The sequence below is a fragment of the Entelurus aequoreus genome, linkage group LG14, assembly GCF_033978785.1.
Source record: "Entelurus aequoreus isolate RoL-2023_Sb linkage group LG14, RoL_Eaeq_v1.1, whole genome shotgun sequence".
Lineage (NCBI taxonomy): Eukaryota > Metazoa > Chordata > Actinopteri > Syngnathiformes > Syngnathidae > Entelurus > Entelurus aequoreus.
In genome coordinates, this window is record NC_084744.1 from 13,216,576 (window position 1) to 13,244,256 (window position 27,681).

Below are 27,681 nucleotides of genomic sequence, written 5' to 3' on the forward strand. Positions count from 1 at the left end.
GCCAAGGTATGTCATTGGTAGAGGAGGTAGCCCTGGATAGTATGTGGGAGGATGAGGCTGGAAGCTCTGTGGAGGCGACTCCTCCCCAAACTTCTCCGAATAGAGCAGCGACACATCTGAGAGAGCGAGCAAGGACCTGCACAGACGTTGTAGAGAGAAAATACAATTGCTACAGCTTCATGAAAATTTAGTTTTTCATTAAGTAATGCATGTGTTCAGATCTCACCTCTGCTTTGAAGTGTAGCTCTCACTCTGCTGTCTGGTGCAGCCACATCTAGCGGGGTCTTGCCTTCAGTGTTCATGCAGCAGCGATCAGCACCAAAGTCCAAGAGATCGTCCACGACTGTGGCTCCGCCCCCTCTGACTGCGGCGTGCAACGGACTGTCTTGTCCACACCCAAGTCGAACGTCTGCTCCTAACGTGACCGCACAATCACAATGGAATTACCGTATCTGACAACCATTATATTTAAAAGAATTTGGAAGTAATCCTCCTTTTTCATTGTCCGATTTAAAGCACCAGTTCCATTGGCAGCAAAACAGGCCCAGAGCATAATACTACCACCACCATGCTTGACGGTGGGAATGGTGTTCCTGGGATTAAAGGGCTCACCTTTTCTCCTCCAAACATATTGCTGGGTATTGTGGCCAAACAGCTCAATTTTTGTTTCATCTGACCACAAGAATTTATTTGTCCATGTGATGCCAGATGAAACAAAATTGAGCTGTTTGGCCACAATACCCAGCAATATGTTTGGAGGAGAAAAGGTGAGGCCCTTAATCCCAGGAACACCATTCCCACCGTCAAGCATGGTGGTGGTAGTATTATACTCTGGGCCTGTTTAGCTGCCAATGGAACTGGTGCTTTAAATGGGACAATGAAAAAGGAGGATTACCTCCAAATTTTTCAGGACAACCTAAAGTCATCAGCCCAAAGGTTGGGTCTTGGGCGCAGTTGGGTGTTCCAACAGGACAATAAACCCAAACACACGTCAAAAGTGGTAAAGGAATGGCTAAGTCAGGCTAGAATTAAGGTTTTAGAATGGCTTTTGATCGCGACAGTATATGTGTATATATATATGTATACATATATACACACACACACAAACATACATATATATACACACACACACGCATATATTCTTCTTATAAAATGTAGTACCGTATTTTCCGGACCATAGGGCGCACCGGATTATAAGGCACACTCCCGATGAATGGTCTATTTTTGATCTTTTTTATATATTAGGCGCATCGGATTATAGGGCGCATTAAAGGAGTCATATTATTATTTTTTTCTAAATTGAAAACACTTCTTTGTGGTCTACATAACATGTAATAATAGTCTTATGTTCTTCTATGCACTGTGTCGCACTGCACTGTTGAAGCTCAAAAAAGCACATTTTTTAAAAGAAATTAAAAAACAGTTGTAAAAACTAATGCTTTTTTGTTTTGTTTTAAAATCGAAAGCACATTAGTTATTTGCTTCTGGAGCTCACAACTACAGGACTCGATTGCGGTTAATTGAATAAAGGTGTTCATTGGTGCATTTACACTCAGTCTGGTTTACGAAAACTGCAGCACTGCCACTATTTAGGTGATAAATGATTTTATGAAAATGTTGTGCTGCGTTGTCCTTGAAAGGCTTTTGACACGGTCAAACACTCGGTCTTGTCCCAGAGATTAAAGGATATTGAAATGTCTTCAAAAGCAGTCTAATGGTTTGGTAGTTGATCGTTTGTGTTTAATAGGGCTGCACGATTTTGAGAAAAAACCTAATTGCGATTTTTCTCTCCAAAATTGCAATTAAGATTCGATTTGCAATTTTATATTCTATTCATATATATACCGGTAAATAAAACTGCGAAAATAACGAGTGACGGAAAACATGCTACTTTTAGACTGTCAATCAACATATTCCTGTCTCAAGGTGCCACACATCAAGTAAATTATTGCATCATCTGCTTTATCATAGGCAAGTCCCATAGAAAGCCTGCAATCTGCTTTTAGTGTTGGTCAGAAAAATCTTTATTGATGAAGACTTGTACTCAATTCTGACAAAAATAAATGGATGTGCTTTTCAAAGTCAAGGAAGACAAGGAATGTCTGTCCAATAAATGATGGAAAACTTGGTTTCTAAACATCATATTGAGTGTCTTACAAAGAAACTGAAAGCAAGGTCAATAACTAACTAAAGTAAACAGGATGCCAAGAAATCCAGGCCTAACTACATTGCTTCCTAGATGGGTAGCAGACAAAATGTTAGACTCGAGTAATGTGATAGATACAATATAATGAAAAAATAAGATAAATAGATACCGGAGTGTAGTAGCACATGCACACAGGTTGCGGCGGAGAACATACAGGCGGAATACAGAGGCGTCCCCATCGTGGGAAGCTCCATGTCAATGTGCGCTCCGTACACCAGCAGCAGGTCCAAACACTCTGAATGATCTGATAAGACAAAAGTATTTGGACTCCAGTTTAAAAAAAGTGAAAGACTTTTAAGATTTGGCTTCTTACAATCTCCTTACTAGGGGTGTAATGGTATCGTAGATTACTGCAGTATTTCAATTTCAAAGTCTTCACAATAATACCGTGACGCGTAACGGTATCAAACAAAAACTTGGTGTGTAGTTTTTGTCTGGCACTTTACTGTTGGCCAAGTCTGATAATAAAGTACATCACCCATAATTCTGTGCGCAGCGCGAAGCTGACAAGGTTGGGGTCTGGAACGTAAGCAGGAAGAGAAGAGTGATTCGTAGAGGATGAGAATTGTTTTTTGGACATTCACCGATATCTATCCAGAACTGTTTCAGTTATGTTGCTAACAAAAACACAAAGAAACCCCTCGATAATATCGTACTGTGAGATTTTGATACCGTTAACATCAGTCCCTACTCCTTACCTTTCTTTGCCGCCTCGTGGACGGGGGACGCAAGTTGGTGCGCGGGGTGGACTGAGGCGCCACGCTGCAGAATGAGCCGGACACAGGCGGCACTACCGCTGCTGCATGAGTTGAAGAGAGGGGTGGCGCCGCCAGATGACACCTGGTGCACCTATGGTAGCAACACGGGCATGATTGTACCAATGGATGACTTTATGAGTCCTGAGGTGTTCTTACATTTGCACCGTGATCCAGCAAGTACTTTGCACAAGCGTAATGACCACCCAGGCAGGCCTCATGGAGAGGGGAGACCGCATCCATAGTAAGTGTGTTGACACGGAGGCCCTGCAGAGAGAGGAAAAAGTAGCACTTTAATTTACTGTACTGTAGCACACTGTTCCTAATAATGTAAACAACATATGTGTATTGCCACTGCAGACAATAATATGTGTACAGTGTTTCAACAATAAATGCAGGGTTATAGATGTATCATACTGGGCATCGTCTGTGTTTTTCCTCATGTATTAAAATTTTGGAATGGGTACCAAATCTGGTACTTCTTTGGCACTGACCAAATCCCGCTGGTCCTACCAAGGACCGATTCACGTAAATCCAACGGTGCCATATTACGGTACCTGAGTCGCGCGTGACCTTATGCCCAATTGTCGACTCAGCCTGGATTCACACTTTGGCACTTGCCGATCACTCCAGCAGCACTGAGAGCGGACTCAGCCATTTCAACCCTAGGTAATGCTGCAATTTTCAATGCCAACAAAGAACACGCTCTAAAGTAAGTAAGGTATGGCTCCACTTTTCCAAAAAATGTGATAGCTTGATGCTAAAATACATTGGCTCTGTTATTGACATGCTACTGATTAGCATTAGCGGTTCTACATGGCGATTTCAACACATTCAAATTTGTTAATGAAAACTACAACTAAGATGCACGTTACAATCAAACAGCTTGTGCGTATAAAGTACAATACTTACAATGCAACACTTTCTAGGGCGAACATTAAAACAAAACACCATTAACTATACACTGCTGTCATCTAACGTCTTAAACTTGCAACAGTAATGGTAACTTAATGTCATACTTGCAAATTATAATAAAACAAGATATAATAAATGGTCAACAATTATAATCTGCTCATTTTTCAAATGTTGTAATAAAAAATAGATCTTATTATCAAAAACAATATTTAAATTATTAACACACAAAAGTACTGAAAATTGGTACCGTTGAGTACCTGTATCGATTCCCCGGTAATTGCTACCGTATCTGTTCAAATGTGAACAGTACCCATCCCCAATTCTAATGTGTAAATGGCAGAAAGTGTAGTGTTTATGCTGGTCTGGTACTGTTTAATTTGCCCATTACATTTAGACAATGCTATGCAAAGACAGTTAACCTGGGCTACAAGGGTCCTCAATTGGAGAAGTCTGCCATGATAGGCCGCTTCATGCAGGGGACTTCGGTCCGACCAGGAGTCTTAAAAACAACGAACAGAATTAGAAAGTGCTATAGCCCTCCATTGTTGTGTTAAGATGAGCTCATTTAAATACATGTTTTTCTAGATTTGAGGCTCACAGCTGCACTTGAAAAGCCACATTAGAATAGAAATCAAGGCACACAAAAATGAGAGGCAATGATGCAATATCAGTCATTTAAAAAAAGCAAATTCCATAATTCTATTTAATAAAAATAATAATAATTTCAACACTCATGAACCCATACACTCCATTCAATTTGGCTTCTTACGGGTATGTAGAACCATTGTTATTATAGCCTATTGGGGAATTAAAAACATATATTTTTAAAGTTTTATTTTACTGTATTTATAAATAATTATAATTTTTTTGTTGCCGTGCTACACGGACCCTGGATGTGTCCTTTTTCGAAAATATATATTTCGGTTAACTTAATAAACTGGAGATAGATTCAATAAGGCCACAATGTATCATACCGGTAATGCTTCAACTTGTGTATTTACTGTAAAACTTTCAACAGCTTATTATTATAAAAAAATGACATCTATCCATCCATCCATTTTCTACCACTTGTCCCATTTGGAACTTTGTAAAAATAAAGAGACACATTTTATGCATGGATATTATAAACACACAAACTTTAAACATGAACCAAATAAATCTGCATAGCAGAGGTGGGAATCTTTGGGGCACCTCACTATTTGATCCGATTCTTGGGGTGAAGATTTGATTCAGAATCGATTCTCGATTCAAAGTGCTTTTCGCAAAGTATTATTTGGTATAATAATTATAATAAAAACCTTTTCAAAACAGGTTACAAAACCTCCTTTTGGTTGGGTATGATGGATGTATAGGTGCAGCAAGTAAGCATAGAGATGGCCTTTTAAAAAAAAAAAATTCTTTAAAATTAAATAGATTTTTGAAAATTAAGAATCAGTTTAGGATTGGAATAAATAAATAAATGTCACAATTCGGATGGGAATCGATTTTTTGAATACCCCCACTGCACTGTTAAACTATTCAATTCAATTGAATTTCTTTGGAACATGTTAAAACTTCACAAGCAAACATTTTGCTAGAGTGATCAACCGTCTTGAAGAAGTGGGATGAACCAGAGCTTGTCTGGTCCCACCCCTGTGCCATAAGCAGCAAAGAAAAAAAGAAAGCGGCAACTGAATTAAAGTAGATTTAGTAAGAATAGGTCAATGTGTGTGTACAAACTTACCAGCCATCAGAGAGTTGCACACCAGCCCGCCGTAGACGTGCAAAGGTCTCTGCCAATGCTGCAAGCATGGAGAAACTTCCGTCCGAATAGCCACCATGTTGACTTGTAACCCAACAGTAAACCTTCACACAACAGTATGGGTGGAACACACTAACCTGGAAGTCAGACCGTCTTCTCCCCTCTTATGTGGGCACTTAGCACATCCCACATATGCCTCACGCCCTCGTCCAGAGTTACGCTCAATGCAGGGTATGTATAACAATGGTGTGTAAAAGTGGGCCATGCAGCCTTGAAAAGAGCTGCTAACAAGGACAAAAACAAGTCTGAACAAACTGTCTTGAATACCACAAGACTAGTTTATTTCACAACATATTTTTTGTGTGTTTTAGTTGCAGACAAGCTAATCATGATATGCCGGCATCGCTAGCCTTGAATAGGCGGCAAATTTTCATAGCTTGTTTTGTCTGGCACTGTTATCTTCCTCTTAGAAGTTTGTTAAAGCAGACAAAGAGACAGAGGTTTGACAAATAACCGGATCAACTGAACTGAACTGAACTACCAGTCCTGAGAAAAAAAAAGGACTTATCATAAAAATTATATTACGAGGCACAGTAACTGGAGTTACTGGAGAAACACAAAACAATTGTATAATACTGAAACAACTAGTAAAGTAAAAAAATGAGCCATCATTCCCAAACGAATACCCAATAAATCTATGAATGCAGTTAATTGATTTAAGTCAGTGCACAAAGTAGATTTTGAAAAGCTGCGCAATGCATGACAAAAGACAGAAAAAAATAGTGACGAAATCTCAATAGTTTACAGTTTTCCCAGAACAGCACCCTGAAAAACACAGACCTCTTCCAAGGTCTCTGTATGTCACAGCTTGTGCACAATTCTTACAAATGTCCATGATTTATAAGTTTTCATTCAAATCCGTCTGAGTCAAAGCCTGCTGAAGATGGAGAATAAATACAAATATATTTTTCAATGGTTACAGTGGTTATATAAAGTGAATCCAACAATATTTTTTTGCCGTAAAAAAGAGAATATTATAAATAACTGTATAAGTATTTGCAGTAAAACCCAACAACCTATAATCACCTATGCAATTCGACAAATCCGATCGGGCAGCAGTGTGCACAGTACCGCCTGGGGGCCATTTTGTGGTCTGCAACTTGTGTTTTTGTTATGCATAGTCGAAGCTTACAATTACTATCATAACAATTACAAACTGTACAACTTTTTCAATTTTTCGATACAATACAGACATTGACCTGATACGATATTAGCACGAATCATACATACTTTTATTATTTTGTAGTGTGGAATGTTAAAAAAAGTTTGATCAAGTGAAAATAGTCACACAGAGAACAACTACTGTATTACTATCGGACTGAAATTAACTTAAGCTGTCTTTAAGTTGAAGTGGAGAGTGAATTGTTTTTGGGACACCTAGTTGCATTATTAAGTTAAGCTCATGATGCAGTAAATTCAATGATGCGGACACATTTGTGACTAGTCACTTTCAAGTTTCTACTATCAGACTTTGTTTGTATACATACGTGATATGCAATTATAATTATTTGATAATTGTGGTGCAATATTGTTCACATAACGACACTTACAGTTGGCAAAGTTGTATTTTTGTCTCATTCCTGTGAGAATCCTGCATTTGACTGAGGCATTAAGGAGTGGGACTACCAAGGACTAGCTGCAGTGTGCTGAAACAACCACCAGGTACCATCTGTGAGCAGATGATACTGTATTATCTCTTTCTCTTTTGGACTTATCAGGTCGGTAGTGCATTCTTCACGCATTTTCCACACAAGCTTCAAGTGAGGGATGAGGAAAAGACTACCCCAGACCCACTGTACATACAGTATGTCTAGCGTCTGTGCTACTGTGTGCTTAGCTGCTGTGTAGCTGCTAGCTCCTAGTAGCTTACAGCCCACCATGTTTACCTTTTGTAAATTACTTCACTAAAATACAAGAAAAGTTCAAACTCCTGTGCTTATTGGAAGACATTTAGATGTTGACTGACGAAAATGGATGGATGGATGAATGACTGTCGTGCTTTGAACAAGTAAACACGCTGCAGGACTACTTGTATCAGAGCGCATACTGTAAATAGGAAAATTTAGATGCCAACCTGTATATTACAATACTTATTTTATTGGCAGATATCGGAGCAATATTCTATATCAAAATCAGATTGTGACACCCCTACCTATAACACAAACCTGAGATGTAGGCTGTTTTTTTTTTCTTAATAATACTTAACTGGTCAGCTCGTACAGTGCATTGGTTGGAGGAAAACATTTGAACACCAATGGCTTAGGGTAAAATATACTGGCCCTTTTTTTTTTAAAGGGGGGGTGGGGGGGGGTATAATGGGGGTAACTCCTACAGATGCTCTTGGTGTTTTCAGTGAGGGAATAAATATGGCATTTGTAAAAGGGTGTGTCCATGTTCTTTATCCACTGTCTGACAAATCTACCCTTTAGTTTAAGCTAAGTTATACAGGTCCATTGTGGGCAGTCTAGCTTACAAATAAATAAAACATAATGCATTAGATTTATATAGCACTTTTCTAGACACTCAAAGCGCTTCACATAGAACTGAGAACCTATCATTCATTCACTCCACATTCACAAATTGATGGTGGTAAGTTACATTTGTAGTGGTGATCTGGTGATCTGGATGAGTTGAGGAGGATATAGCAGCAGCTTAAAATTTAGTTGCGAGAAGGAAAATATGCCTACAGAAGGAAGCTAGAGGCCAAACTCCAGCAGAATAACATTCGGGATGTGTGAGCATGAAAACCATCACAGGCTTCAATAACAACACCAAACTGCTGGATGGGGGTGTAGATAGAGCCAACGAGCTGAATCGGTTTTTCAATAAATTTAGCAAAACACCCCTTACTGGCCCTCCTCCCCACTACTCCTGTCCTCACACCTCCCCTGACCATAAATCCACAAACTCCTTCACTGTTGCCTGCCACTGCCGTTTCTCATCCCCCCACTGAGAAAGCCAGCCCGGTGTGTCTGACACCTGGCCATGTGAGACGACAGCTGGAGAGAGTCAACCCAGCCAAGTCAGCAGGCTCTGACCGAGTCAACCCCTGGGTCCTGAAGACTTGTGCTGCTCAGCTGACTGAGATCCTGCACTTCATCTTCAACCTGAGTCTGAAGTTAGAAAGGATATCAGCGCTATGGAAAACATCCTGCATTGTGCCGGTTACCAAGAAGCCCATCCCATCGGGCTTGAATGACTTCAGACCGGTTGCCCTGACGTCTCATGTCATGAAGGTCCTCGAGAGACTTGTGCTGGCTCAGCTGAGACTCCTGGCAGCTCCTTCCCTGGACCCTCTAGCTGGTCATCGGTTTCAAGAAGAAAAATGACCCCCATGGAGCCTATCAACATCCAGGGCCGGGAGGTGGCAGTAATGAGGCAGTACAAGTACCTGGGAGTCCACTTGAACAACAGACTGGACTGGAAGGACAACAGCAAAGTTGCATACAAGAAGGGCATAAGCAGATTATTTTTCCTGAGGAAGCTTAGGTCCTTTAATGTGTGCAGCAAGCTGTTGGAGATCTTTTATCAGTCCGTTGTGGCCAATGCCCTGTACTTTGCAGTGGTTTGTTGGGGGAGCAGCACCAGCAAAAGGGATTTAAGCCGGATTGACAAACTGTTCCGAAAAGCCGGCCAAACTATTGGCATGCAGCTGGAGGCGTTTGTGTCAGTGAGGGACAGGAGGACACTGGACAAACTGCTCGCCATCATCGACAATCCTGCCCACCCACTCTACCAGACAACTGAGGGACAGCGGAGCTCATACTCCAACAGGCTCCTTCAGCTTCATTCCCAGTGTTCCATTCAAGAACTCCTCCATCCAGCTGTGTGTGTTAAGTATATAAACATACATATATGTATATATAAACACGTGTGTGTATGTATATATATATATGTGTGTGTGTGTGTATATATATACAGTATATATATATATATATATATATATTGTATACCGGTATATGTTATATTTTATATTGCTACTATGGTACATTTTTAGTCTACTTTATACCTGCATTATCCATTCCATTCTTATCCTTTGTAACTGAGCTACTGTGTGTACCAACTTCCCTTGTGGATTAATAAAGTTTGTCTAAGTCTAAGTAGCCACAACTGCCCTGGGGTCGACTGACAGACGCGTGGCTGACAATTTGCCCCTACGGCCTCTACAACATTCATTCACATTCATACACTGGAGTGAGCAGCACTGGGAGAAAGGCAGGTTAAGTGTCTCGCCCAAGGACACAGCGGCCGTGACTAGGATGGCAGCAGATGGAATCGAACCAGGAACCCTCAAGTTGCTGGGTGACTGCTCTACCATCTGAGCCACGCCACACTGCCCATAACCACAATACACAAAAAATATTGAACACACGGCCCTTTCTGGCCGGTTCCTTTCAAAGGTTTTTGCAATAAAAAGTCACTAGTGTTTGTCAGTGTGCATCATGCAAGATGCTGCTTCCGCTTACTTGAGGTCGCTTTTACATCGAGATTCGCTTTTACTCTTCTTGCTTGGTTCTTGCTTCCACAGTCCCAGAGGACCGGTGGCGTCCACAGATAAATCCATGACCCGATCGGGCACCAGCCATTGGAGGAGCAACAGGAACAAGAAGTCTAGAACCGCCACAAAGGCAAAGAGGGAGCCAGCCACAGGTCCGCAGTGGGATCTCAGCCTATGAAGGCGTCTGTCCAGGGGAAGCACCTCCTCTTCGCACACTCTATCATAAACCTGACGGAGAAGATTACTTATTTTTACTTAATTTTCCTAAAGTTGTTTACCTTTAACCAAACTTTTTGGTGGGGAAAACACGTCTCTAAAGAACAATAGACATTTCTGATGTTATGTCAGCAAATCCTGTGAGAAGTTCCGAATGAAAACATTGCTTTTTCATCAGCTTTTAGGCCAGACATATTCTTGTTTCAACAAACAGTTAAGAACTGAAACATAGCCACAGGAAGTTTAATAAAGTGGACTCACTTGTTATCAAAGGTAAAGTTGCGCTGTATTTATATATATGTTTGTTTCTTTTTACACTTGCATAACAATTAAGAATGGTAAAAAAAATTAAATGCATAAGGCGCCTCTACAATTTGACTTACATTCATAGGGATTCATTAGGGATGGAGATATGGCCAAAATTCTATATTGCGATATAGACTATTATATACATCACAGTATATCGTTTGGTATGTAATAACAATAATAATAGGTTACAAAGGCTCCTAATTTGGCTGCTGATATATGCGATAAAATATATTGGTTAATTTACAATTGTAATATTTTGTCTCAACTATAATTAATCTATTTGCTAATTTACTGTTAATATCTGCCTACTTTGTTTTATAACATGGTTCTATCTACACTTCTGTAAAATGTAATAAAAGCACTTATTCTTGTGTTTTTTGATACTTCACATTTTGGGATATTCTACAAATTTGGGTATCGAACCAAAACCTAGTAGTTATGGGGGAATAGACAAAAACACAGGACGGCGATGTAACAATATCAATTATATATTGAAATGATGTACTACTGTTGGCTCTGATTTAATTAATGTGGCTGTTACCCTTAAAGCTCTCCTGTGTCCAGGGACTTACTTCCTGAGTTTGTAAAAAATAAAAAAGTCAAAATATTTTTTCATAATAAAATAAAAAATCGATCTTACGACGTTTGTCTATGTCTAATATTTGCCTCGATTTGCCCATCTTTGTTTACATTCAAGAGCTTTAGCTTGCGGTTATAATATCCTTCTATTGTGTGTAGTGTAGCATTTTTTGCCAGTGATAATGTTACTTGTAAGAAACGTTTATTTGCTGACATGGAGGCGAGGATTGCTGACTCAAAAGTTGCTTTGTATTGTGGAGGGACATTAGCCACTCGCGATAATTCTACAGTGCGTTGGGCACACGTTTATTTGCTTGTTGCTGTCAAATTTCCGGTACACAGCTCGAACGTGTCATCATTATCAAGATATAACGATAGTATTAAAAGCTCTATTGTCTGCCAAATGTATATGATGTATCGTGTATATCGCACAACTCTACTGCATATTATACATTTGTTCTTTGATGAGACTGTTTTTAGGCCTTACTAAGAGGCTTAACTTCCTTTTACACGTGTGACAATCAAGAATGGTAAGCAATGAGTTGCATAAGGCGCATCTACAATGTGACTCACCTTCATAGTATATATATTTAGAATACATTTCAGACAGTTGCTTTAATGTCCTACTTATGTCTTACCCTGGAAAACATTATTTGTAGTTATATTACTTTGAACAGAGAAAATGGTTTCAAAATCCCTGTCGTGCAAGATTTGACTTAATTTGGGACAATCAACACTAGAGGGTGATGCGTCTCAACAAGTTGTGGTGCTGCCGAACCCACCTTTTCAGTCCTCTCTGCCACGTTTTTCCAGGTGTAGAGGTTCTGCACCCGTGCGTGGATGGAGGCGGCACAGGCAACTGACCCGGAACGCTGCCGTGCAATGACCTTCTCCAAACCGGCACACAGCGAGCGCACAGTTGGCTCACATAGTGTGATCAAGTCCTCGGGTAGCACCTCTGGGATGCCTCCTACACGAGTGCTGACCACCTTATGGGCAAAAAACAAACATGCAGTAAATAAAATAGAAAGATTTGGATAGTTTTGCTATTTTCATGTGGAAGTAATGTTGTTGGTAAAATGGCTTAATGCAGCAAACCTGCAGTCCACAACTTGCTCCCTCCACAATGGCCATGCAGAAAGCTTCAGTTAGCGATGTGTTGAGAAAGATGTGGCCCTGGACCATAACTTCTCTGACGTCTTTGTGCTCCAGAGCCCCCAACAGGCGCACCCTGCCATTAAAACAGTTCAGTCAAAGTTATTTAAACGTGATAAGCCTCTCATACAGGAGCACTGGCCTGAGATTATTACACTATTATATGAACAAAAGTATTGAAACACATGTCTATGTAGAATAGATTCTCAGTCATCCTAGTCATGGTAATCTGCAAAGATTGAACCGAGGCAGCTGGACTCTTCCTGTTTGTTCAAGACGTTTTACTTTTAATCAAAAAGGCTTCTTTGTTTGTTTTTTTTTAGCTGTGGAGCAGGGTAAATATTGTTGCCTAAAAATGTTCGTCTTTGTTATCGTCAACAACCTATTTTCCTCTAACTAAAATAGGACGATAACTTATCAAAACAAATGCACTTTGACTAAAACAATGAGGAAATTAACTGAACATGTTGTCAACAAATAAAAAATGTTAACATAGATGAAATCCAATATTATTTAATTTCCTCTTTAGGCAGGTGGGATAAGTTAGTAATATATCCAATCACAGTTGTATTTGGGAGAGGGGTAGGGGTAAATCACAGAGGGGATCCAATCAAAAATACAGTCTTTGTAAGGCACGGCGTTTTGGTGTTTAACTGGGAAAACTAGACTGTATAGTTACATAAGGCAATACAATATGTCTTCTACACTGGCTGGAAGAAACAGGTAAGAGGAGATATGGAGGCACTTTACCTTTGCCATAGTAGACAAGAAATTTTGTAAACCCTTATGTTTTCTCCAGAAAAAATACAACCAACTTGAAGCGCCATCTGCAGGTTAATCATCCAGACATCAACGCAACGAAGCTAATATTCGAAATGACTCATGCTGTATTGAATTACTGTTACTATTAAAGACGGTAGAGCAGGAGCAAAACCGCTTACTTACTCTACCACTACTTAAATAGAAAGCCACGGACGAGCTTGCCCGCCAATTTAATAAGCAATTTACCCGTACAACCTTACTTAACCTTAATAAAAGTGGTTTCAAGACAACTTCTAATAAGCATTGTTTAAATTTTACTCATCAAAATTTACTGAAATTTTAGTTGATTAAATTGTTGAGGATTTTAGTCGACAAAAAATAAATACATTTAGATGACTGAAATATGACAAACTAAAACACATTTTGGTCAAAAGACAATGACTAAAACTAAATTAAAAATGGCTGTCAAACTCAACATTAGTGTGGAGTTGACATAATACATGTCTCTGGTGGGTGTGTTTCCTGGGGGTGGTATCAATTGCTAGGAATTGACTGACGTCATGTCCGGCTCATGTTTCGCCCATTAAATATGTGTGGTGGTCAAGCTAGCTCTGTTCTCAATGGGTGCTAGGCGCCAATCAGCCTTTCTCAAAGAAAAAAATGCCCTATGCTTGTGTTGTTTTCGGCTGTACGAATCGTTTAAATTGCGAAACATTTCTTCACAGTTCCTCGAGAGGTAATCAAAAAGGGCCGAAAAGTGCAAGATTTTACGAAACGACGAGAAACGCATGCAACTCGTACTCCAGTCCAAGGGAACAGAGTCAAATGTATGAGTTTGCAGTGATCACTTCGTTAAAAGTTTGTTTGATATACTTGTTACATTTATTATTTCTCATTTAAGTATTATCTTGACATTTGTATTTCTTAAACACATGTTTGCTACGAGTGTTTTGAAAAGCACCAACAACTCGGCGAGTCTAAAAGAAAGCAAATGTGAGCAAAACCTAAAAGAGTTAAGTTTTTACCACAGGCAGCAATCATACATGAAGCTTTCAGCACATACACAATGTTGACATCTACAGTTATATTTTGATAAAGATGGGGAAAACGTGCTCGTAAACGGCGCGTGCAACAGCAACAAACTTCAGTAGACACGAAGTTAAATCCTGAAATGCAACTTTACCCGAGCAAAACTGATGCATATTTACCCATGAAAGCCTGGACACCAGTTTTCTTGACCCTGCCACACAAATAAGTTGTAGACCTTCAAGCTTTTTTAAGTTTTCATCTGTTTTGTTGTGTAGAATGGCGTCTGGAGCACAATAGTTTGATATGTCTGGGAAAGCGACCGACGTATGATCCTTGATATCACTTGACAAATCTTTTTTTTTTTTGATGAAAGACACGGATAGATCATTTTGCATAGTTTGTATTTTTGCGCGTATCTGCTTTTTGCAGGAAGATTTAAGCCTCTTTTGTACTATAATAGACTAGTTCACGTGCCGCTTGCTGTACAACAGCCATCTTGGCTGGGTTGACCACCACTGGTTTTCCCTTCTGGGAAGAAGTCACGTGTTGGAATACAAGCAATTAATTGTTGTCGTTGTGACCCAGGGTGGATTGTGAACAATCGTCCTGCATACCAAAAGATCGTTAGCCTGTCTGGTGGCAAAACAACTTATACGTTAGGGAGGGGCGATATAGAATAAAATCTATATTGCAATAAATAGTGCTACATCCTGCAATAAAGATATACTGTATATCACAATATACTATATGGGATGTAAATGATAACAGAACCATTTCAAATCGAGTTTCATAGGCTCCTAATTTGGCTGCTGATGTATGAGGTAACAAGTCATTTTTCGTTGTATTATTTTGATCTACTTGCTTATTTACTGTTAATCTATGGTTATTTTCTATTGTAACATGTTCCTACATTTTCTGTTGTAACCTGTTTGTATCTACACTTGTGTTCAAATGTAATCAAGACTTATTCTTGTGTTGTTTGATACTTAACATTAGTTTTGGGCGATACTACAAAATTGGTTATCGATCCAATACCAAGTAGTTACAAGGGCAGTATTGTTCATAACAGTGCTAATACTTAAAATGTTCAAGATCACTGACTGATAACAATTTCGATAACAATTATAAGCAGACAAAAACAGGATGGTAATGTAGCAACACAAATTAAATATTATAGTTATTTCCTATTATTGGCTCTGATTTAACTGCTTTAGTTTTTGCCTAAAGCCCTCTTGTGTCTAGCGATTTATTTCCTGAGATCGTAAACGATAACAAAAACGACAAATGATTTTTGGATCATAAAAAATATAAACATAACCATACTATACTTGGTATCGGAACTGTCAATATTTGTATAAATCTGCCAACCTTTGTTTACATTCAAGAGCTCTAGATTGTGGTTAGTAGTTAGCATATTCTCCTACACCAGGCCATTTCAACTTGCGGCCCGTGGTCCACATCCTGCCCGTCAAAGCTTTTCATTTAGCCCTTTGAACATCATCCAAATAGGCTTGATGAAACTATTTAAACTAAGGTTGATCATGGATGCAGTATTCCCGCCATCCCGAAGCAGCAGTGGGGTGAGTAGAAGAAGAGCACTCATTCAACCATAGAAAAAAAATCTAAATAAATTACAAAAATCCTGACTTTTAAAAAAGGCTGGATAACGAATGATGATGATTGTGAATGAATGTTCTACCCCGAGCAAGTGCTCGAATCATTGTTTCCTGACGGCCCTTTTAAGCGACAGACACATTGATCCAGACAAGCAGCAACAATGACAGAAATCCCAGCGTGTAAGCATCATCCCGAAACTCGGTCAAACATTTGTGAGTAGATATTGTGCATAAATATTCAGTTTGTTTTGTATTGAAATTTCTGACTTTGCAATGTCTTTTGTTTTCGTGGTAGTGTTGGTATTTGTCGGAGAGTAATGATCAAACCTCGTTTAATACTGTAGCGCTAAAATTGACCAGTAGAGGGCGACAACGCTAACAGTGATAAGATGTGTAAACATCCATCCATCCATTTCCTACCGCTTGTCCCTTCCAGGGTTGCGGGGGTGCATGTGTGAATTTTGAAATGTTTCATATTGTGTGAATTCAGTAACATTAAACTCATTTTATTTATGTAAAATACACAATGGATTTTATACTTTGGTTATGTTTATTTTAAGTTTATATTTTCAGTCTTACAAACCTAAATGAAGGAAGAAGTATAAAGAAATAAGGAAAATCAATCCTCAACAAAAACTAGAGCTTCCTTTTCTTCATGCTTTTAACTAGCGGCACACGCTGGAAACGAGTAGCGAGGGCAGAATAATGAATTTAGTGAATGTGCAGTGTGAAAGCTGATGTGTTTACTTTGCAATTAAGTAAACACAGTCTCAGAGAAATATAATCTGTGGAGGCACTTTTTGGCGAAACGTCCACATTTTGAGAACCGGACCCTGAGCCCTTCGGCTCTTGAAACTGCGTAGTATGTAGTTGAATAGCCCTGTCCTAGGATGTGTAGTGTAGCATGTTTAGCTCATCCTTGTTCTACAGGAATTATATTTGTAAGAAAAATAGTTTATTTGCCGCCCTGGAGGTAAAAATTGCTGACATAGAAGTGGGTTTGTATTGTGGAGGGACATTATCCACTAGCCAAAACGCTACATTGCAGTGAGGACGCGTTCGTTAACTTGTCGCTGTCTAATTTGTGGGACACAGCTAGAATGTGTCATCAACGTGCATTATCACGACATAACTATATTATTAAGAGGTCTAACGTGGGCTAAATTTATATAATTTGTATCGTGCAACCCTAGTTGTAAGCGGCTATTCCTCCCATGGGGCGAGACAATCTTTGGGATAGAGATGGCAAGACATTGTTATAAGCTAACAGGTGATGCCGCGAGCCTTTTCCTGTATAGTAAGGGCCTCTTTAGTTTATTATAGATGGTCTCTGGTTTTGTACATCTTTGTCCTCAAAGAAATGTAAGGGTCAGAAGAAACTGCCCTCCTATGTTGTACCATGTGTTTAAAAACGAATACAACATTGGGTGAAAGTAGAAATGTCTTCAACAACCATGAAAAGTTCATTTGCTGTTTTATTGCCACAAATGGCCATTACGCCAACGGTGGAATTGAGCATAGGGTCAAACCCAATTTATTGTACTTTATGGGAAGATTTTGATGTATCTTTAGAACTTTTTTGTCCATTCCTCCAAAATAACATTTCAGGTCAAGGGTCACTCCAGTTTCTAGTTTGCACAAACCCGGAAATAAATAGTCTAGTCCAACCTTAACAAGGTAAATATTTTTTAAATGTGTGTACATTTTACTATACAGCGATTACCCTGTCACTATAGTTTCTAGTTTGCACAAACCCAGAAATAAATAGTGTAGTCCAACGTTAACAGGGTAAATATTTTTTAAATGTGTGTACATTTTACTATACAGCAATTACCCTCTTTGTTTACACTTTTATGGCAGTTAATATGTTACATATCTGACTTAAAACATTGCCTGTAGTTATAAAGAGGTTTAATGATGGTAACAGTTTGATACAAGAGCTTATTATTTCTAGTTAAAGCATTGCCTATGGGAAAAATTGCTCTGTCAATTTTACCGGTCATGAAGCTGGTATTTCTCTCTCACTTCCTCCAGCACGATTCTCTTTGGTCCTTCCCCACCAATGAGGAAATTGAGATCTGGATGTTTGAGACAGAGCTCAGGGATGATACCACCAAGAAGATCAATGCCTGTAAAGATGAAATTAAATATATTAACTGCTGCAGGTGTCTGTTGGTCTTACATTTTCTCTTTGAGTATAAATCATGGTTCTATGGTTCAGACGGCGAACACAGAGTCTATGTTCTGTTTGAGGTTTCTTCCAAAAAAACAAACAAAAACAAAAAAAGAGTTTCTCCATGCCTCTGTCAGCGAAGTGATTTTTCGTGTTGGGTTTGTGAAGCCTGATCAATGTACAAAGTGCCTTGAGGTGTATGAATTGTGAACTGTAATAATGTACGTTGACTTAAAGGGGACCTACTATGCAAAACCAACTTTTCTTTTATATTGGTACCTATTTTTGTGTATTTGGGATCTACATAAATCCAGAACAATTTAAATCAAACCATGGAGGCATGGCGCAGATATTTATAAAACAACAGGGCTGTACGCTTAGCTTTTTAACTAGTAGCACCGGTGCTGCTAATTGGAAAAAATAAAATTTGTAGCACAGAAAATTTTTAGAAGGACGGAAAACAATTAAACATTGATCTGTGAAATACAAAGTTGGACTTATTCGTGCATTGTTAAGTAACGTAGTTAATTTGTCATAACGAACGCTGTGCTGCTGTGATTGTGACACGAATGAGAAAAAGGATACTTTTGTTTGCAGTTATTATTAGTCTCATCTACAACTTCGTGAACCACTTATTTAGGGACTTTATGAAAACTCTTTCCTATCTCTCTATTTCAACGACTGGAATACCTAAGAACAGAACAGCAATACGGCATTTTCTGCTCAAACTCTGCACTCACTCTCACTTGTTTTTAATGCTACGCTCAAGCTGCTTGACCATCGTGTGAATTAAGCCGCGAAGAAGAAAAACATACATGACGTCATATGCAACCCACCTATTATGGGGACAGCGTGGCTTAGTTGGTAGAGCGGCCTGATGGGTCGGGTTAGTTCCCGCCATCAGTGTGCGAATGTGGAAAGTGTCAAAGCGCTTTGAGTACCTTGAAGGTAGAAAAGCGCTCTACAAGTATAACCCATTATGACAAAAAAACTCTTTCAACGTTAGTGTACAGTGCATGAAAATATGTGTGCATGGTTATGGGCATATGAAAAAACAAACTGGATTTATTCTATATTTTGTATAACTACACTGTGTGCACAATAATTGGCATCTTGGCCACTGTCTCGTTTAAATACAGCAACCAGTGTTATAAAACTAACGGTGTATATGTCTTACATAGCTGTCTTTCTTTGTGCGTTAGCTTAAAAAATGACAAATCGGCCCTTTTGGGTTGTCAAAATGTGCAATTAAAAGCTGAAAAGAACACAGCTGAACATCGATTATTGGCAAGTAAGCTCGGCTCAGCTGATCGCGGAATTGTGGTCTACTACAAAAGCAAATTTGTTTTTAAAGAGGGACAGCAGTTTGTAAAAATGTTGCCTCTTGTTCAGAATCATTACGAAAAACATGACGACAGAGGTCCCCTATTCAGCCCATAAAACCCAATAAAAAAACATCCAAAAAGCGGCAACAATACTCCATTTACATTTTGTGACTTGAATATTGACCAAGTATTAGTGATATTGTTATTACAAGCGCTAACGCAGACAAACTATTTATAGCAGCGCCATTATCACAAGCTTGTGTGCCAATGATCGACTGATCAGCTGCTTTCTCGTTTCCATGCTGGTCAAACTTTATTGTTGATCATAAATCATGCCTCTCCCCCAGATAGTTGGAGGAGGACGTATTCCGACAAGTTGGTAAACTTTGACAGCTAATTTAGACCCAGAAATGGCGAGAAAGAGACTGAAAAAAGCTTGGTTACACCCCATTTTCTTTGCGAGTATTAGGACATATTTTTTATCTAAATTAGAATGTATAAACATCCTAGATCTCAGCATTCTAATGACAGCAGTAAGTGATGTTTTTTTTATGTTTGTTGGCTCTCATAAAGTCTGCAGTGAGCAGTAATAAGCGATGTAGTAAAAAAAACAAAAAAACGTGATGCCTTTTTTGAATTAATGCGTTGCGTATGCTAAAATGAGCAAAATACGTAAATATTAAATGTTATTATAAATACCCTTTCTGCTTTTCCACCAGCACCTCTCCCCACATGTAACTGTGATAGGATATTTTGTCCCACCCACTAAAAGACGAAAATAAATATGATTGGATTTCGTCACTCCCAACATTTTCATATCGTTTTAATTTGTTGACTAAATTGTCAATTAATTTAATCATTATTTTAGTCAACGTACTTTTTTGTTATGGTCTAAATTTTGTCAAGGGAAAATGGGTTGTGGACGATAACAAAGACAAACATTTTTCATCAACAAAAGTAACACCGATTTTACTGACCAGTTCCTCCAACTGAGACGTTATGTCCTGCGTGTTTGACGACTTTAAAAGTGTGAGCTATGAGCGGCGCCCCCCTCTGTGCATAGAGGAAGAAGGACACACAGCGCTGCAGTGATCAGTGACACTTCCGCATCAATCACTTGTCCATTTGGTTATAGTTATGGTTTAAGTTTATTTTCGGAGCAAAATGCCAATTAAGTTTTCAGTACATGACTTGTCAATAGTGCGCAAATAATAGGCTATATATATCAATTCATACTGTAACGACCAGCTGGTGTTAAAGTTTTATGTTTGTGTTTTCCCATGTTAGCAAACACACCGTCCGTGCCCGAAAGGTGATTGGCGGAGAATGAGGAAGTGTTCTTGTGTGTCTGGGGAAGCGCAGAGACCAAAGTGTTTGCATTGGAGGTAAAACCTGTTGGAATTGTCTTGTTTATCGTAAGATTGGTAATAAAAGTTAAAAACAGCATCGGACACTGTGTGATTTCTTCTGGGGACTACAATACATTACATTACTTTAATTTGTTTTCAAGTAAAACAACCTTTATTTTCAAGGTGTAGTGGTATTGAAAATGCTGTGGCGACGCACCACATTCAATTACATTAAGGGGAAAACCTAGGCGATGTCAGCGGATATCTCCATATATGGTAAAGTTTTACCCAAAGCGCTTTGCGTGAGTCCGCCATTGTAGTCTGTAGTCAGTGGAATTGTTATTTTTCTCTATCTTCATGTTGTGGGCAGACTGGCTCATACATGCTCATGCATGCTCCGCTGCCGCCATACAAAGTAGCGTATAGTTTTATATTATATCTGTCAGTAGACTCGATATTGAAGCGCTAAAAACTACAAAATGGCTGACAGGGAGAAGACGCAGTTGAAGTGACCGCCCACAAAACGGCGCATCCTGAAGAGATGGTTATAAAATGGTTTGTAAAACATAATTTATGCAACATTTTGACCAAAGAACCACCATTACATGTTATGTAGACCCCAAAGATGTGTTTTAAATGTAGAAAAAAAATCATATGACCCCCTTAAAATTACCAAAAGCAATAAAGTTTACCCAATATCACAGCATTTCGTCATACCTTTGCGATAGACTAGACGGCTGATCACGACGATGGTGATCCTGTTGTCATGGCGGCGAGAAGAGTCGGGGATGAAGTCGGTGTGGTTGACTGCGTTGGGAATGACGGACACGATCTTCGGGTCGAGCGCCGCACGCAGCACAGTGTTCTCCTTGCTGGTGTAGGACACACATACGATGTGGTTGGTATCGCACAGCGACACCGTCAGAAGCTTGTTGGTTAGCACGGAGCTGATGTCAGCAAAGCCGAAAAGCGAATGGTCAGTGAAAACCTATAAAACAAGTCAGAATTTAATATCACTTCACTACGGCTGGATATACACTGAAATGCAGTAATCCAAATTGGCCATTGAATACCTGCAGTTTAAATGCAGAATATGAGCCACATACCGTGTTAAGACCCATGGTCTTTGCATGGAACAAAGCATCGTGGCCCATAGCGGAAAACGAGCTGTGAGCGTGCACCACAGTGATGCGCTCCCTGACAAACACACAGCGCAGAAGGGGGAGACTGTGGAAGAAAGTCGTGGTGGTGGACTGGTTGTACATCACCTGCAGGGGTAGGTAATAGACCTTCAGGCCATTGGTCAGGTACCTGATGCCCTTCCTGCAGCCGTAGGCGTGCGTGACAACGACCACCTTGTGTCCCCTCTCAATAAGACACTGGGCAAGGAGGTAAATGTGACTCTCCACTCCTCCCATGTTGGGATAGAAGAAGTCAGACACCATGCAGATGTTGTGCTTCTTGACAGGGGGCTTGACTTCATTGACGGCATGGCTGGAAGATGCTGCTGCTCTTCTTCTTCTTTTTTGGCTCATCATGCATCACCGGCGCTAACAACACAACAAATGGGTTTAGAACAATTCTGTGTTGACATAAGTAGAATGTAACACTATGTAGAACAACTGGTGTTATGCTGAAATAGTACCCCAAGAATGCTCCGTAGCTTGTTTGGATTCACCCTTTAACATTAGTATAGAGCTAACTAATACTTTCATCTCTTTACTTCAAACTTGCCCTACCGTTTCGCCCGACAAAATACAGACAAATGTGTCCGTGGTGTACATTTTCCTTTCATCGTGGGAAGCCCACCGCGCCACTCGGTTTGCCGCCTGTGCGCTACTTCCTGGTTTGTGACGTCATATGATGAGTATTATGGTGGCACCTCGTGTGCCCTCTACTGCTGCATCTGAGTATTGCACTGCAACGCCAACCATACATACAGACATTAAAATGTAAATGACATGCAGCACTGACTAGAATCTAGTCAGTGCTGTATGTCATTTACATTTTACATACATACAGGGGTTGGCAACCCAAAATGTTGAAGGAGCCATATTGGACCAAAAATACAAAAACAAATCTGTCTGGAGCCGCAAAAAATTAAAAGCCATATTACATACATATAGTGTGTCATGAAATATACATTTAATTAAGAGGACTTAAAGGAAAATAAATGACCTCAAATATACCTACAAATGAGGCATAATGATGCAATATGTACATATAGCTAGCCTAAATAGCATGTTGGCATCGATTAGCTTGCAGTCATGCAGTGACCAAATATGCCCGATTAGCACTCCACACAAGTCAATAACATCAACAAAACTCACGTTTGTGCATTCACGCACAACATTAAAAGTTTGGTGGACAAAACGAGACAGAAAAAGAAGTGCCATAAAACATGTCCTAGAAAGTCGGAGAAAGTTATACATGTAAACAAACTACGGTGAGTTCAAGGACCGCCAAAATTAGTAGGATAAAACGGCGCTCGCCAAATACTCGAATCAGTGAAGCATGTTTAATGTAAACAGTGTGCTTTATAACAATTAGGGAGGTTTGCCTAATGTTTGTCCTCCTACAGAAACCATATTAACACAAACAAATTTTTTTCCACCCATCTTTTTCCATTTTTCATACATTTTTGAAAAAGCTCCAGAGAGCCATTAGGGCGGCGCTAAAGAGCCGCAGGCGGCTCTAGAGCCGCGGGTTGCCGACCCCCGGACTAGATAGTATACATCTGCAGTATAGTACTGTAGTATACATCGTATGTACATGTATGTAATATGCATGCATGTACAATACAATATACTGCCTCGACTCACCACCACTCCCACTCTCTCCTCCACCTCCCCCATCCAAACACATCCAGCTCCCATCCATCCGTCACCACTGGGGAGGAAAACAAGGAGGGATCACCGGGATTGCTTTATCTGCCACGTCCGTGTCAGCACGCGTGATTTATTCACATTACCAATAATAACAACAAGCCGCTGTTTGACAGAGACAACGCCAAGAGGACGCTCGGATACCTGGAGGAAGACGGTATGGGGGGACACACGGCGGCGTTTTTTCTCTTACTTGCGGCGACCTTGACACTCTCATCCGAGGTAAGTAGTACCGGGGAAAGCCCCCCAGCACGGTACATTGCCCAGCATGTAACCGGGAGTCAGTGAGCCTTTCCTGGCGGGATGAGGCAGGCCGCTGTCAAGTCGGAAATATTATGACGTGAAAGACATAACGGTGCCAGTGAATATGAAATCATATTCTCACTATTACAATATGTTCACGTGTTAAAATAACATTGAAAACGCTCAATATTACGATTTTTTAAAGATGATTCCTAACATAGTATATGCGTCGTATGTATTGTACTGTGCAACACAGGTTTACCGCATATGTCTAACATAAGCAGTGCTAACAACTAGCATCTGCCAAAACATTAGTGCCAACAAGGCCCAGCGCCATTTTCGACAACTAATTCCGCTATGTTATTTATAAAAACACAAATTCCACGGTCCACATGTTTAGTACTATCTCTCGCCGTCTTTAACAAAAAAGTATTCTGGATTATTATAGTCAGCTAGCTTGCGTAGATAACAACGTTTACGCTTGTTAGCATTTCAGCTAAACTGCTACGCTCAGCTAATTTGTCGCGTCTGACAATAACACATAATAAGCGACAATGTATGTATATAATTACTCCCCCTGTGTGTAAATAGTTTGAATTATTCAACAATTGCGTGTTTTTGGCAATATTTCAACACTTGTCAATTGCTAAAGAGATTGCTATGTGGTTTGACATAAGCAAGATGGCGCCTGCTCTTTTGCGGCTGTCATCACACGAAATCAAACACACTACTGCAACTTCAACGGCATTTGACACGATTACTACATGAATATACTGGATGATATACAATGCTAAAATAGCAATTTTCAACCTAATGCGGATCGGATTACTTACAAAGCAAAACTATTGCAACCTTCTCAATATTGACATGATTTAAATGGGGGGCCGCGGGCCATATCTGCCACATGGATGACAATACGTGGACAGAGAGTTATTTTGCAGCTCACTCTTTAAAACACCAGTTAATTCATGTCATATAAAGAATATTTTGCAACTATTCTTAAAAATGCTTGAAGTTACTTGTTTGCTAAGCCTTTTTGCAGTTATTTTTTTTGATAATGTGGAGGGTATTTCTAGAGCAGGTCCCTAAAAACAGAAGGGTGCTCCTGTCACATAGAGGATCTTTGTATCTTGGATCTTTGAAAAATATAACAATCATATCTCAGTGTAAATAACGATAAAAGACATGTAATGTAAATTAAGAAGAAATAAGACAAACTAAATCTGAGCAAATTGTGTTGAATGTGTTTTGTAATTTAGCCTTATTTTATCTGACAGTCTTGCCCAAATTATTTTGCTTAGGGCACAGTTGCCAAACTCAGACTCAGATGTGGCCCGCCACTTCATTTTATTTGGCCCTCGAAAGCCTGGAAATAATATGTATCAATAAAGTACTATAACTTTTCTTACTTAATGTATTCTTTCTTTCTATTGTGGGGGAAAAAAATATATGTAATCGCAAATTGTTAACTTAAATATTGTCTAATTATGCAAAACTATATTATCAAACATTCAAACCATTTTTTAATATAAATAAATACTAATGATAATGATTTCAAAGCAAGTTATCCATCAAATTGTGCAATGTAAAAGTAGCAATAGATTTCATGGTAAAATTGCGAAATTTGTTGTGGTTTTTACAGCATTTTTCTCTAAATGAAAAAAACAGTACTGTTATTACTGTAATAAAATGCGGTGCCTTTTTTGGCACAAAATCTACAGTTGTTGATTTGCGGTAAAAACAAACAAACTGGCAGCTCAGGTGCCAACATTTTACTATAAAATTGCAGTTTTTTTATTTACAGTAAAAAAACAAATGTATATTTTACAGTAAAATTCGGGCAACTGAGCTGCCTTTTTTTTTTTAACCATAAAAACAGCACTACGGTTTTTCCATGTACAGTTATAACACTAAATTTTGAGGTGAAATTATTGCAACTTACCATATTTTTTTTACGTTTTAGTTTTTAAAAAATCTACTAATAAAATGCATTAAAAAATTGTTTAATAATAGTATTAGCTAAACATTCTATACACCAAGCAAGACGGTACAAAAAGCAATGCTAACGAGTAACGGCAAAGCGAGCTTGATTTTACAGCGACGAAACAACAGAAGAATAAGTTCTTAGTCCACTTTATCAGACGTGTAGATGGAACCGCATTACAGCGGAGAGTAACCAGCTATGTACAGTAAAGTAGGAAGTATATTAAGTACGAGTCTAGAAAAAGAACAATAAAAGTAGTTACTCAGAGCAGAGAAAACGGAAAATGGCACAATATGTTAGCAAAAGGAAGAGCCTTGGTATTGTTTTAAAATGGTTCTATCATAATTTCTTTGTCAGATAAAGAGGCTGCATTATATATCAATCAATCAATCAATCAATGTTTATTTATATAGCCCTAAATCACAAGTGTCTCAAAGGGCTGCACAAGCCACAACGACATCCGCGGTACAGAGCCCACATGAGGGCAAGGAAAAACTCACAACTCCAATGGGACGTCGATATATATATATATATATATATATATATATATATATATATATATATATATATATATATATATATATATATATATATATATATATATATATATATATATATATATATATATATATATATATATATATATATATATATATATATATATATATATATATATATATATATATATATATATATATATATATATATATATATATATATATATATATATATATATATATATATATATATATATATATATATATATATATATATATATATGGATTTCAGGCCATATGACCCACTATCACGGTGACTATGACTGAGTCTACATCGCCTCTGCTGATTGCTGCCAAGAAATGCTCAACTCCATTGCTTCATCCGACCATTACTCATTCTTGTCTGTTCAGGTGCCTGCTGATGACTCGGTGGGTTTGCTAACCGAGCCGCAGGTGGCCATGTTTTGCGGCAAGCTCAACATGCACATCAATGTGCAGACTGGCAAGTGGGAATCGGATCCCTCTGGTTCTAAGAGCTGCGTCGGCACCAAGGAGGGCATCCTGCAGTACTGCCAAGAGGTACTTCAAAGGGGGCCTGGGTGGATTAGAAAGACAATAAGCAGGGGTGAAACATTTAAAACATGTTTTTTCTGCAGGTGTACCCAGAGCTTCAGGTCACCAACGTGGTGGAGGCCAACCAGCCCGTCAGCATCCAGAACTGGTGCAAGAAAGGCCGCAAACAGTGCCGCAGTCACCCACTCATTGTGGTGCCTTACCGCTGCTTGGGTATGTTAATTCTGCATGTGTATGCACCACAAACACCATAGTTCTATTTCTAACAGTAAAGATAACCTTGTGGTTTCAGTCGGGGAGTTTGTGAGCGACGCCCTTTTGGTTCCGGATAAGTGTAAGTTCCTGCACAAGGAGCGTATGGACCAGTGTGAGAGCCATCTGCATTGGCACACTTTTGCCAAAGAGGTGCGTCACTGTTTCAGCCCCTCCTCCCCATGCGGTGGATCTTATACGCCATTTAATCTTTCTCCATCTGGTCTCCTTTTTGTGAGACCGAATTACCTAAAAAACACGAACAGTTAAATGTTCATCATGATGATCAATGTCATTTGTTTATCTCATTTAGGATGAACAGGGCATGTCAATAGTAATTCTACAGCCCATTGAGGCAACAATGTAGACTAGTCGGGCCTGAATTTGCTGCACCCTCTGCTGTTCTTTTCAAGCACTGAATTTCATTTACGCCTCTCAGCGAGGAAAACTGATACACTACAGTAGCACTAATGTCCCACCATATCTAATTTACAGATGACATATTGCCACTTAGAAACTCACAAAATTCAAAGATGGATACTTTTTTTGTGAGGAATAA

At 39.2% G+C, this 27,681-nt stretch overlaps 2 protein-coding genes across 8 annotated transcripts in view; one reads left to right on the forward strand and one right to left on the reverse strand.

Annotated features, from left to right (window-relative positions):
- Positions 1 to 24,765, reverse strand: LOC133664401 (phosphatidylinositol N-acetylglucosaminyltransferase subunit A-like). Of its 6 annotated transcripts, none has more exons than XM_062068991.1 (13): positions 22,334 to 22,573; positions 22,000 to 22,238; positions 21,795 to 21,885; positions 21,406 to 21,676; positions 17,838 to 17,970; positions 12,378 to 12,510; positions 12,062 to 12,268; positions 10,144 to 10,403; positions 3,121 to 3,228; positions 2,905 to 3,055; positions 2,361 to 2,450; positions 227 to 415; positions 1 to 136 (listed from the first exon to the last, which is right to left on the reverse strand). In XM_062068991.1, the coding sequence occupies exons 2-12, from the start codon at positions 22,224 to 22,226 to the stop codon at positions 299 to 301; spliced, it is 1,788 nt and encodes a 595-aa protein (XP_061924975.1). In that variant the 5' UTR covers positions 22,227 to 22,238; positions 22,334 to 22,573; the 3' UTR covers positions 1 to 136; positions 227 to 298. The 6 variants fall into 6 exon arrangements, with proteins under 6 accessions (XP_061924975.1, XP_061924974.1, XP_061924973.1 ...); XM_062068990.1 differs by having other exon boundaries at positions 21,795 to 21,915; XM_062068989.1 differs by lacking the exon at positions 22,334 to 22,573 and adding an exon at positions 24,650 to 24,765 and having other exon boundaries at positions 21,795 to 22,238.
- The window catches only part of LOC133664400 (amyloid-beta A4 protein-like), a 26,203-nt gene continuing 22,067 nt past the window's right edge, over positions 23,546 to 27,681 (forward strand). The window contains exons 1-4 of one of the 2 annotated variants that reach the window (XM_062068984.1): positions 23,546 to 23,795; positions 26,709 to 26,876; positions 26,954 to 27,083; positions 27,163 to 27,275. In XM_062068984.1, the coding sequence (XP_061924968.1) occupies positions 23,733 to 23,795; positions 26,709 to 26,876; positions 26,954 to 27,083; positions 27,163 to 27,275 (474 nt within the window). In that variant the 5' untranslated portion in view covers positions 23,546 to 23,732. The remainder of the gene's footprint in view (positions 23,796 to 26,708; positions 26,877 to 26,953; positions 27,084 to 27,162; positions 27,276 to 27,681) is intronic. The other variant, XM_062068985.1, reaches the window with a different exon arrangement.

Bases quoted from the DNA above. Each gene is read 5' to 3' on its own strand.
- LOC133664401 (XM_062068989.1), bottom strand. From the start codon at position 22,226: ATGATGAGCCAAAAAAGAAGAAGAAGAGCAGCAGCATCTTCCAGCCAT. The intron at 12,511-17,837 runs GTAAAATTGACA...TTTTAATGGCAG, and splicing joins AAATACCAGCTTCATGACCG to GGTGCGCCTGTTGGGGGCTC. The intron at 12,269-12,377 runs GTTTGCTGCATT...TTTGCCCATAAG, and splicing joins GAGCAAGTTGTGGACTGCAG to GTGGTCAGCACTCGTGTAGG.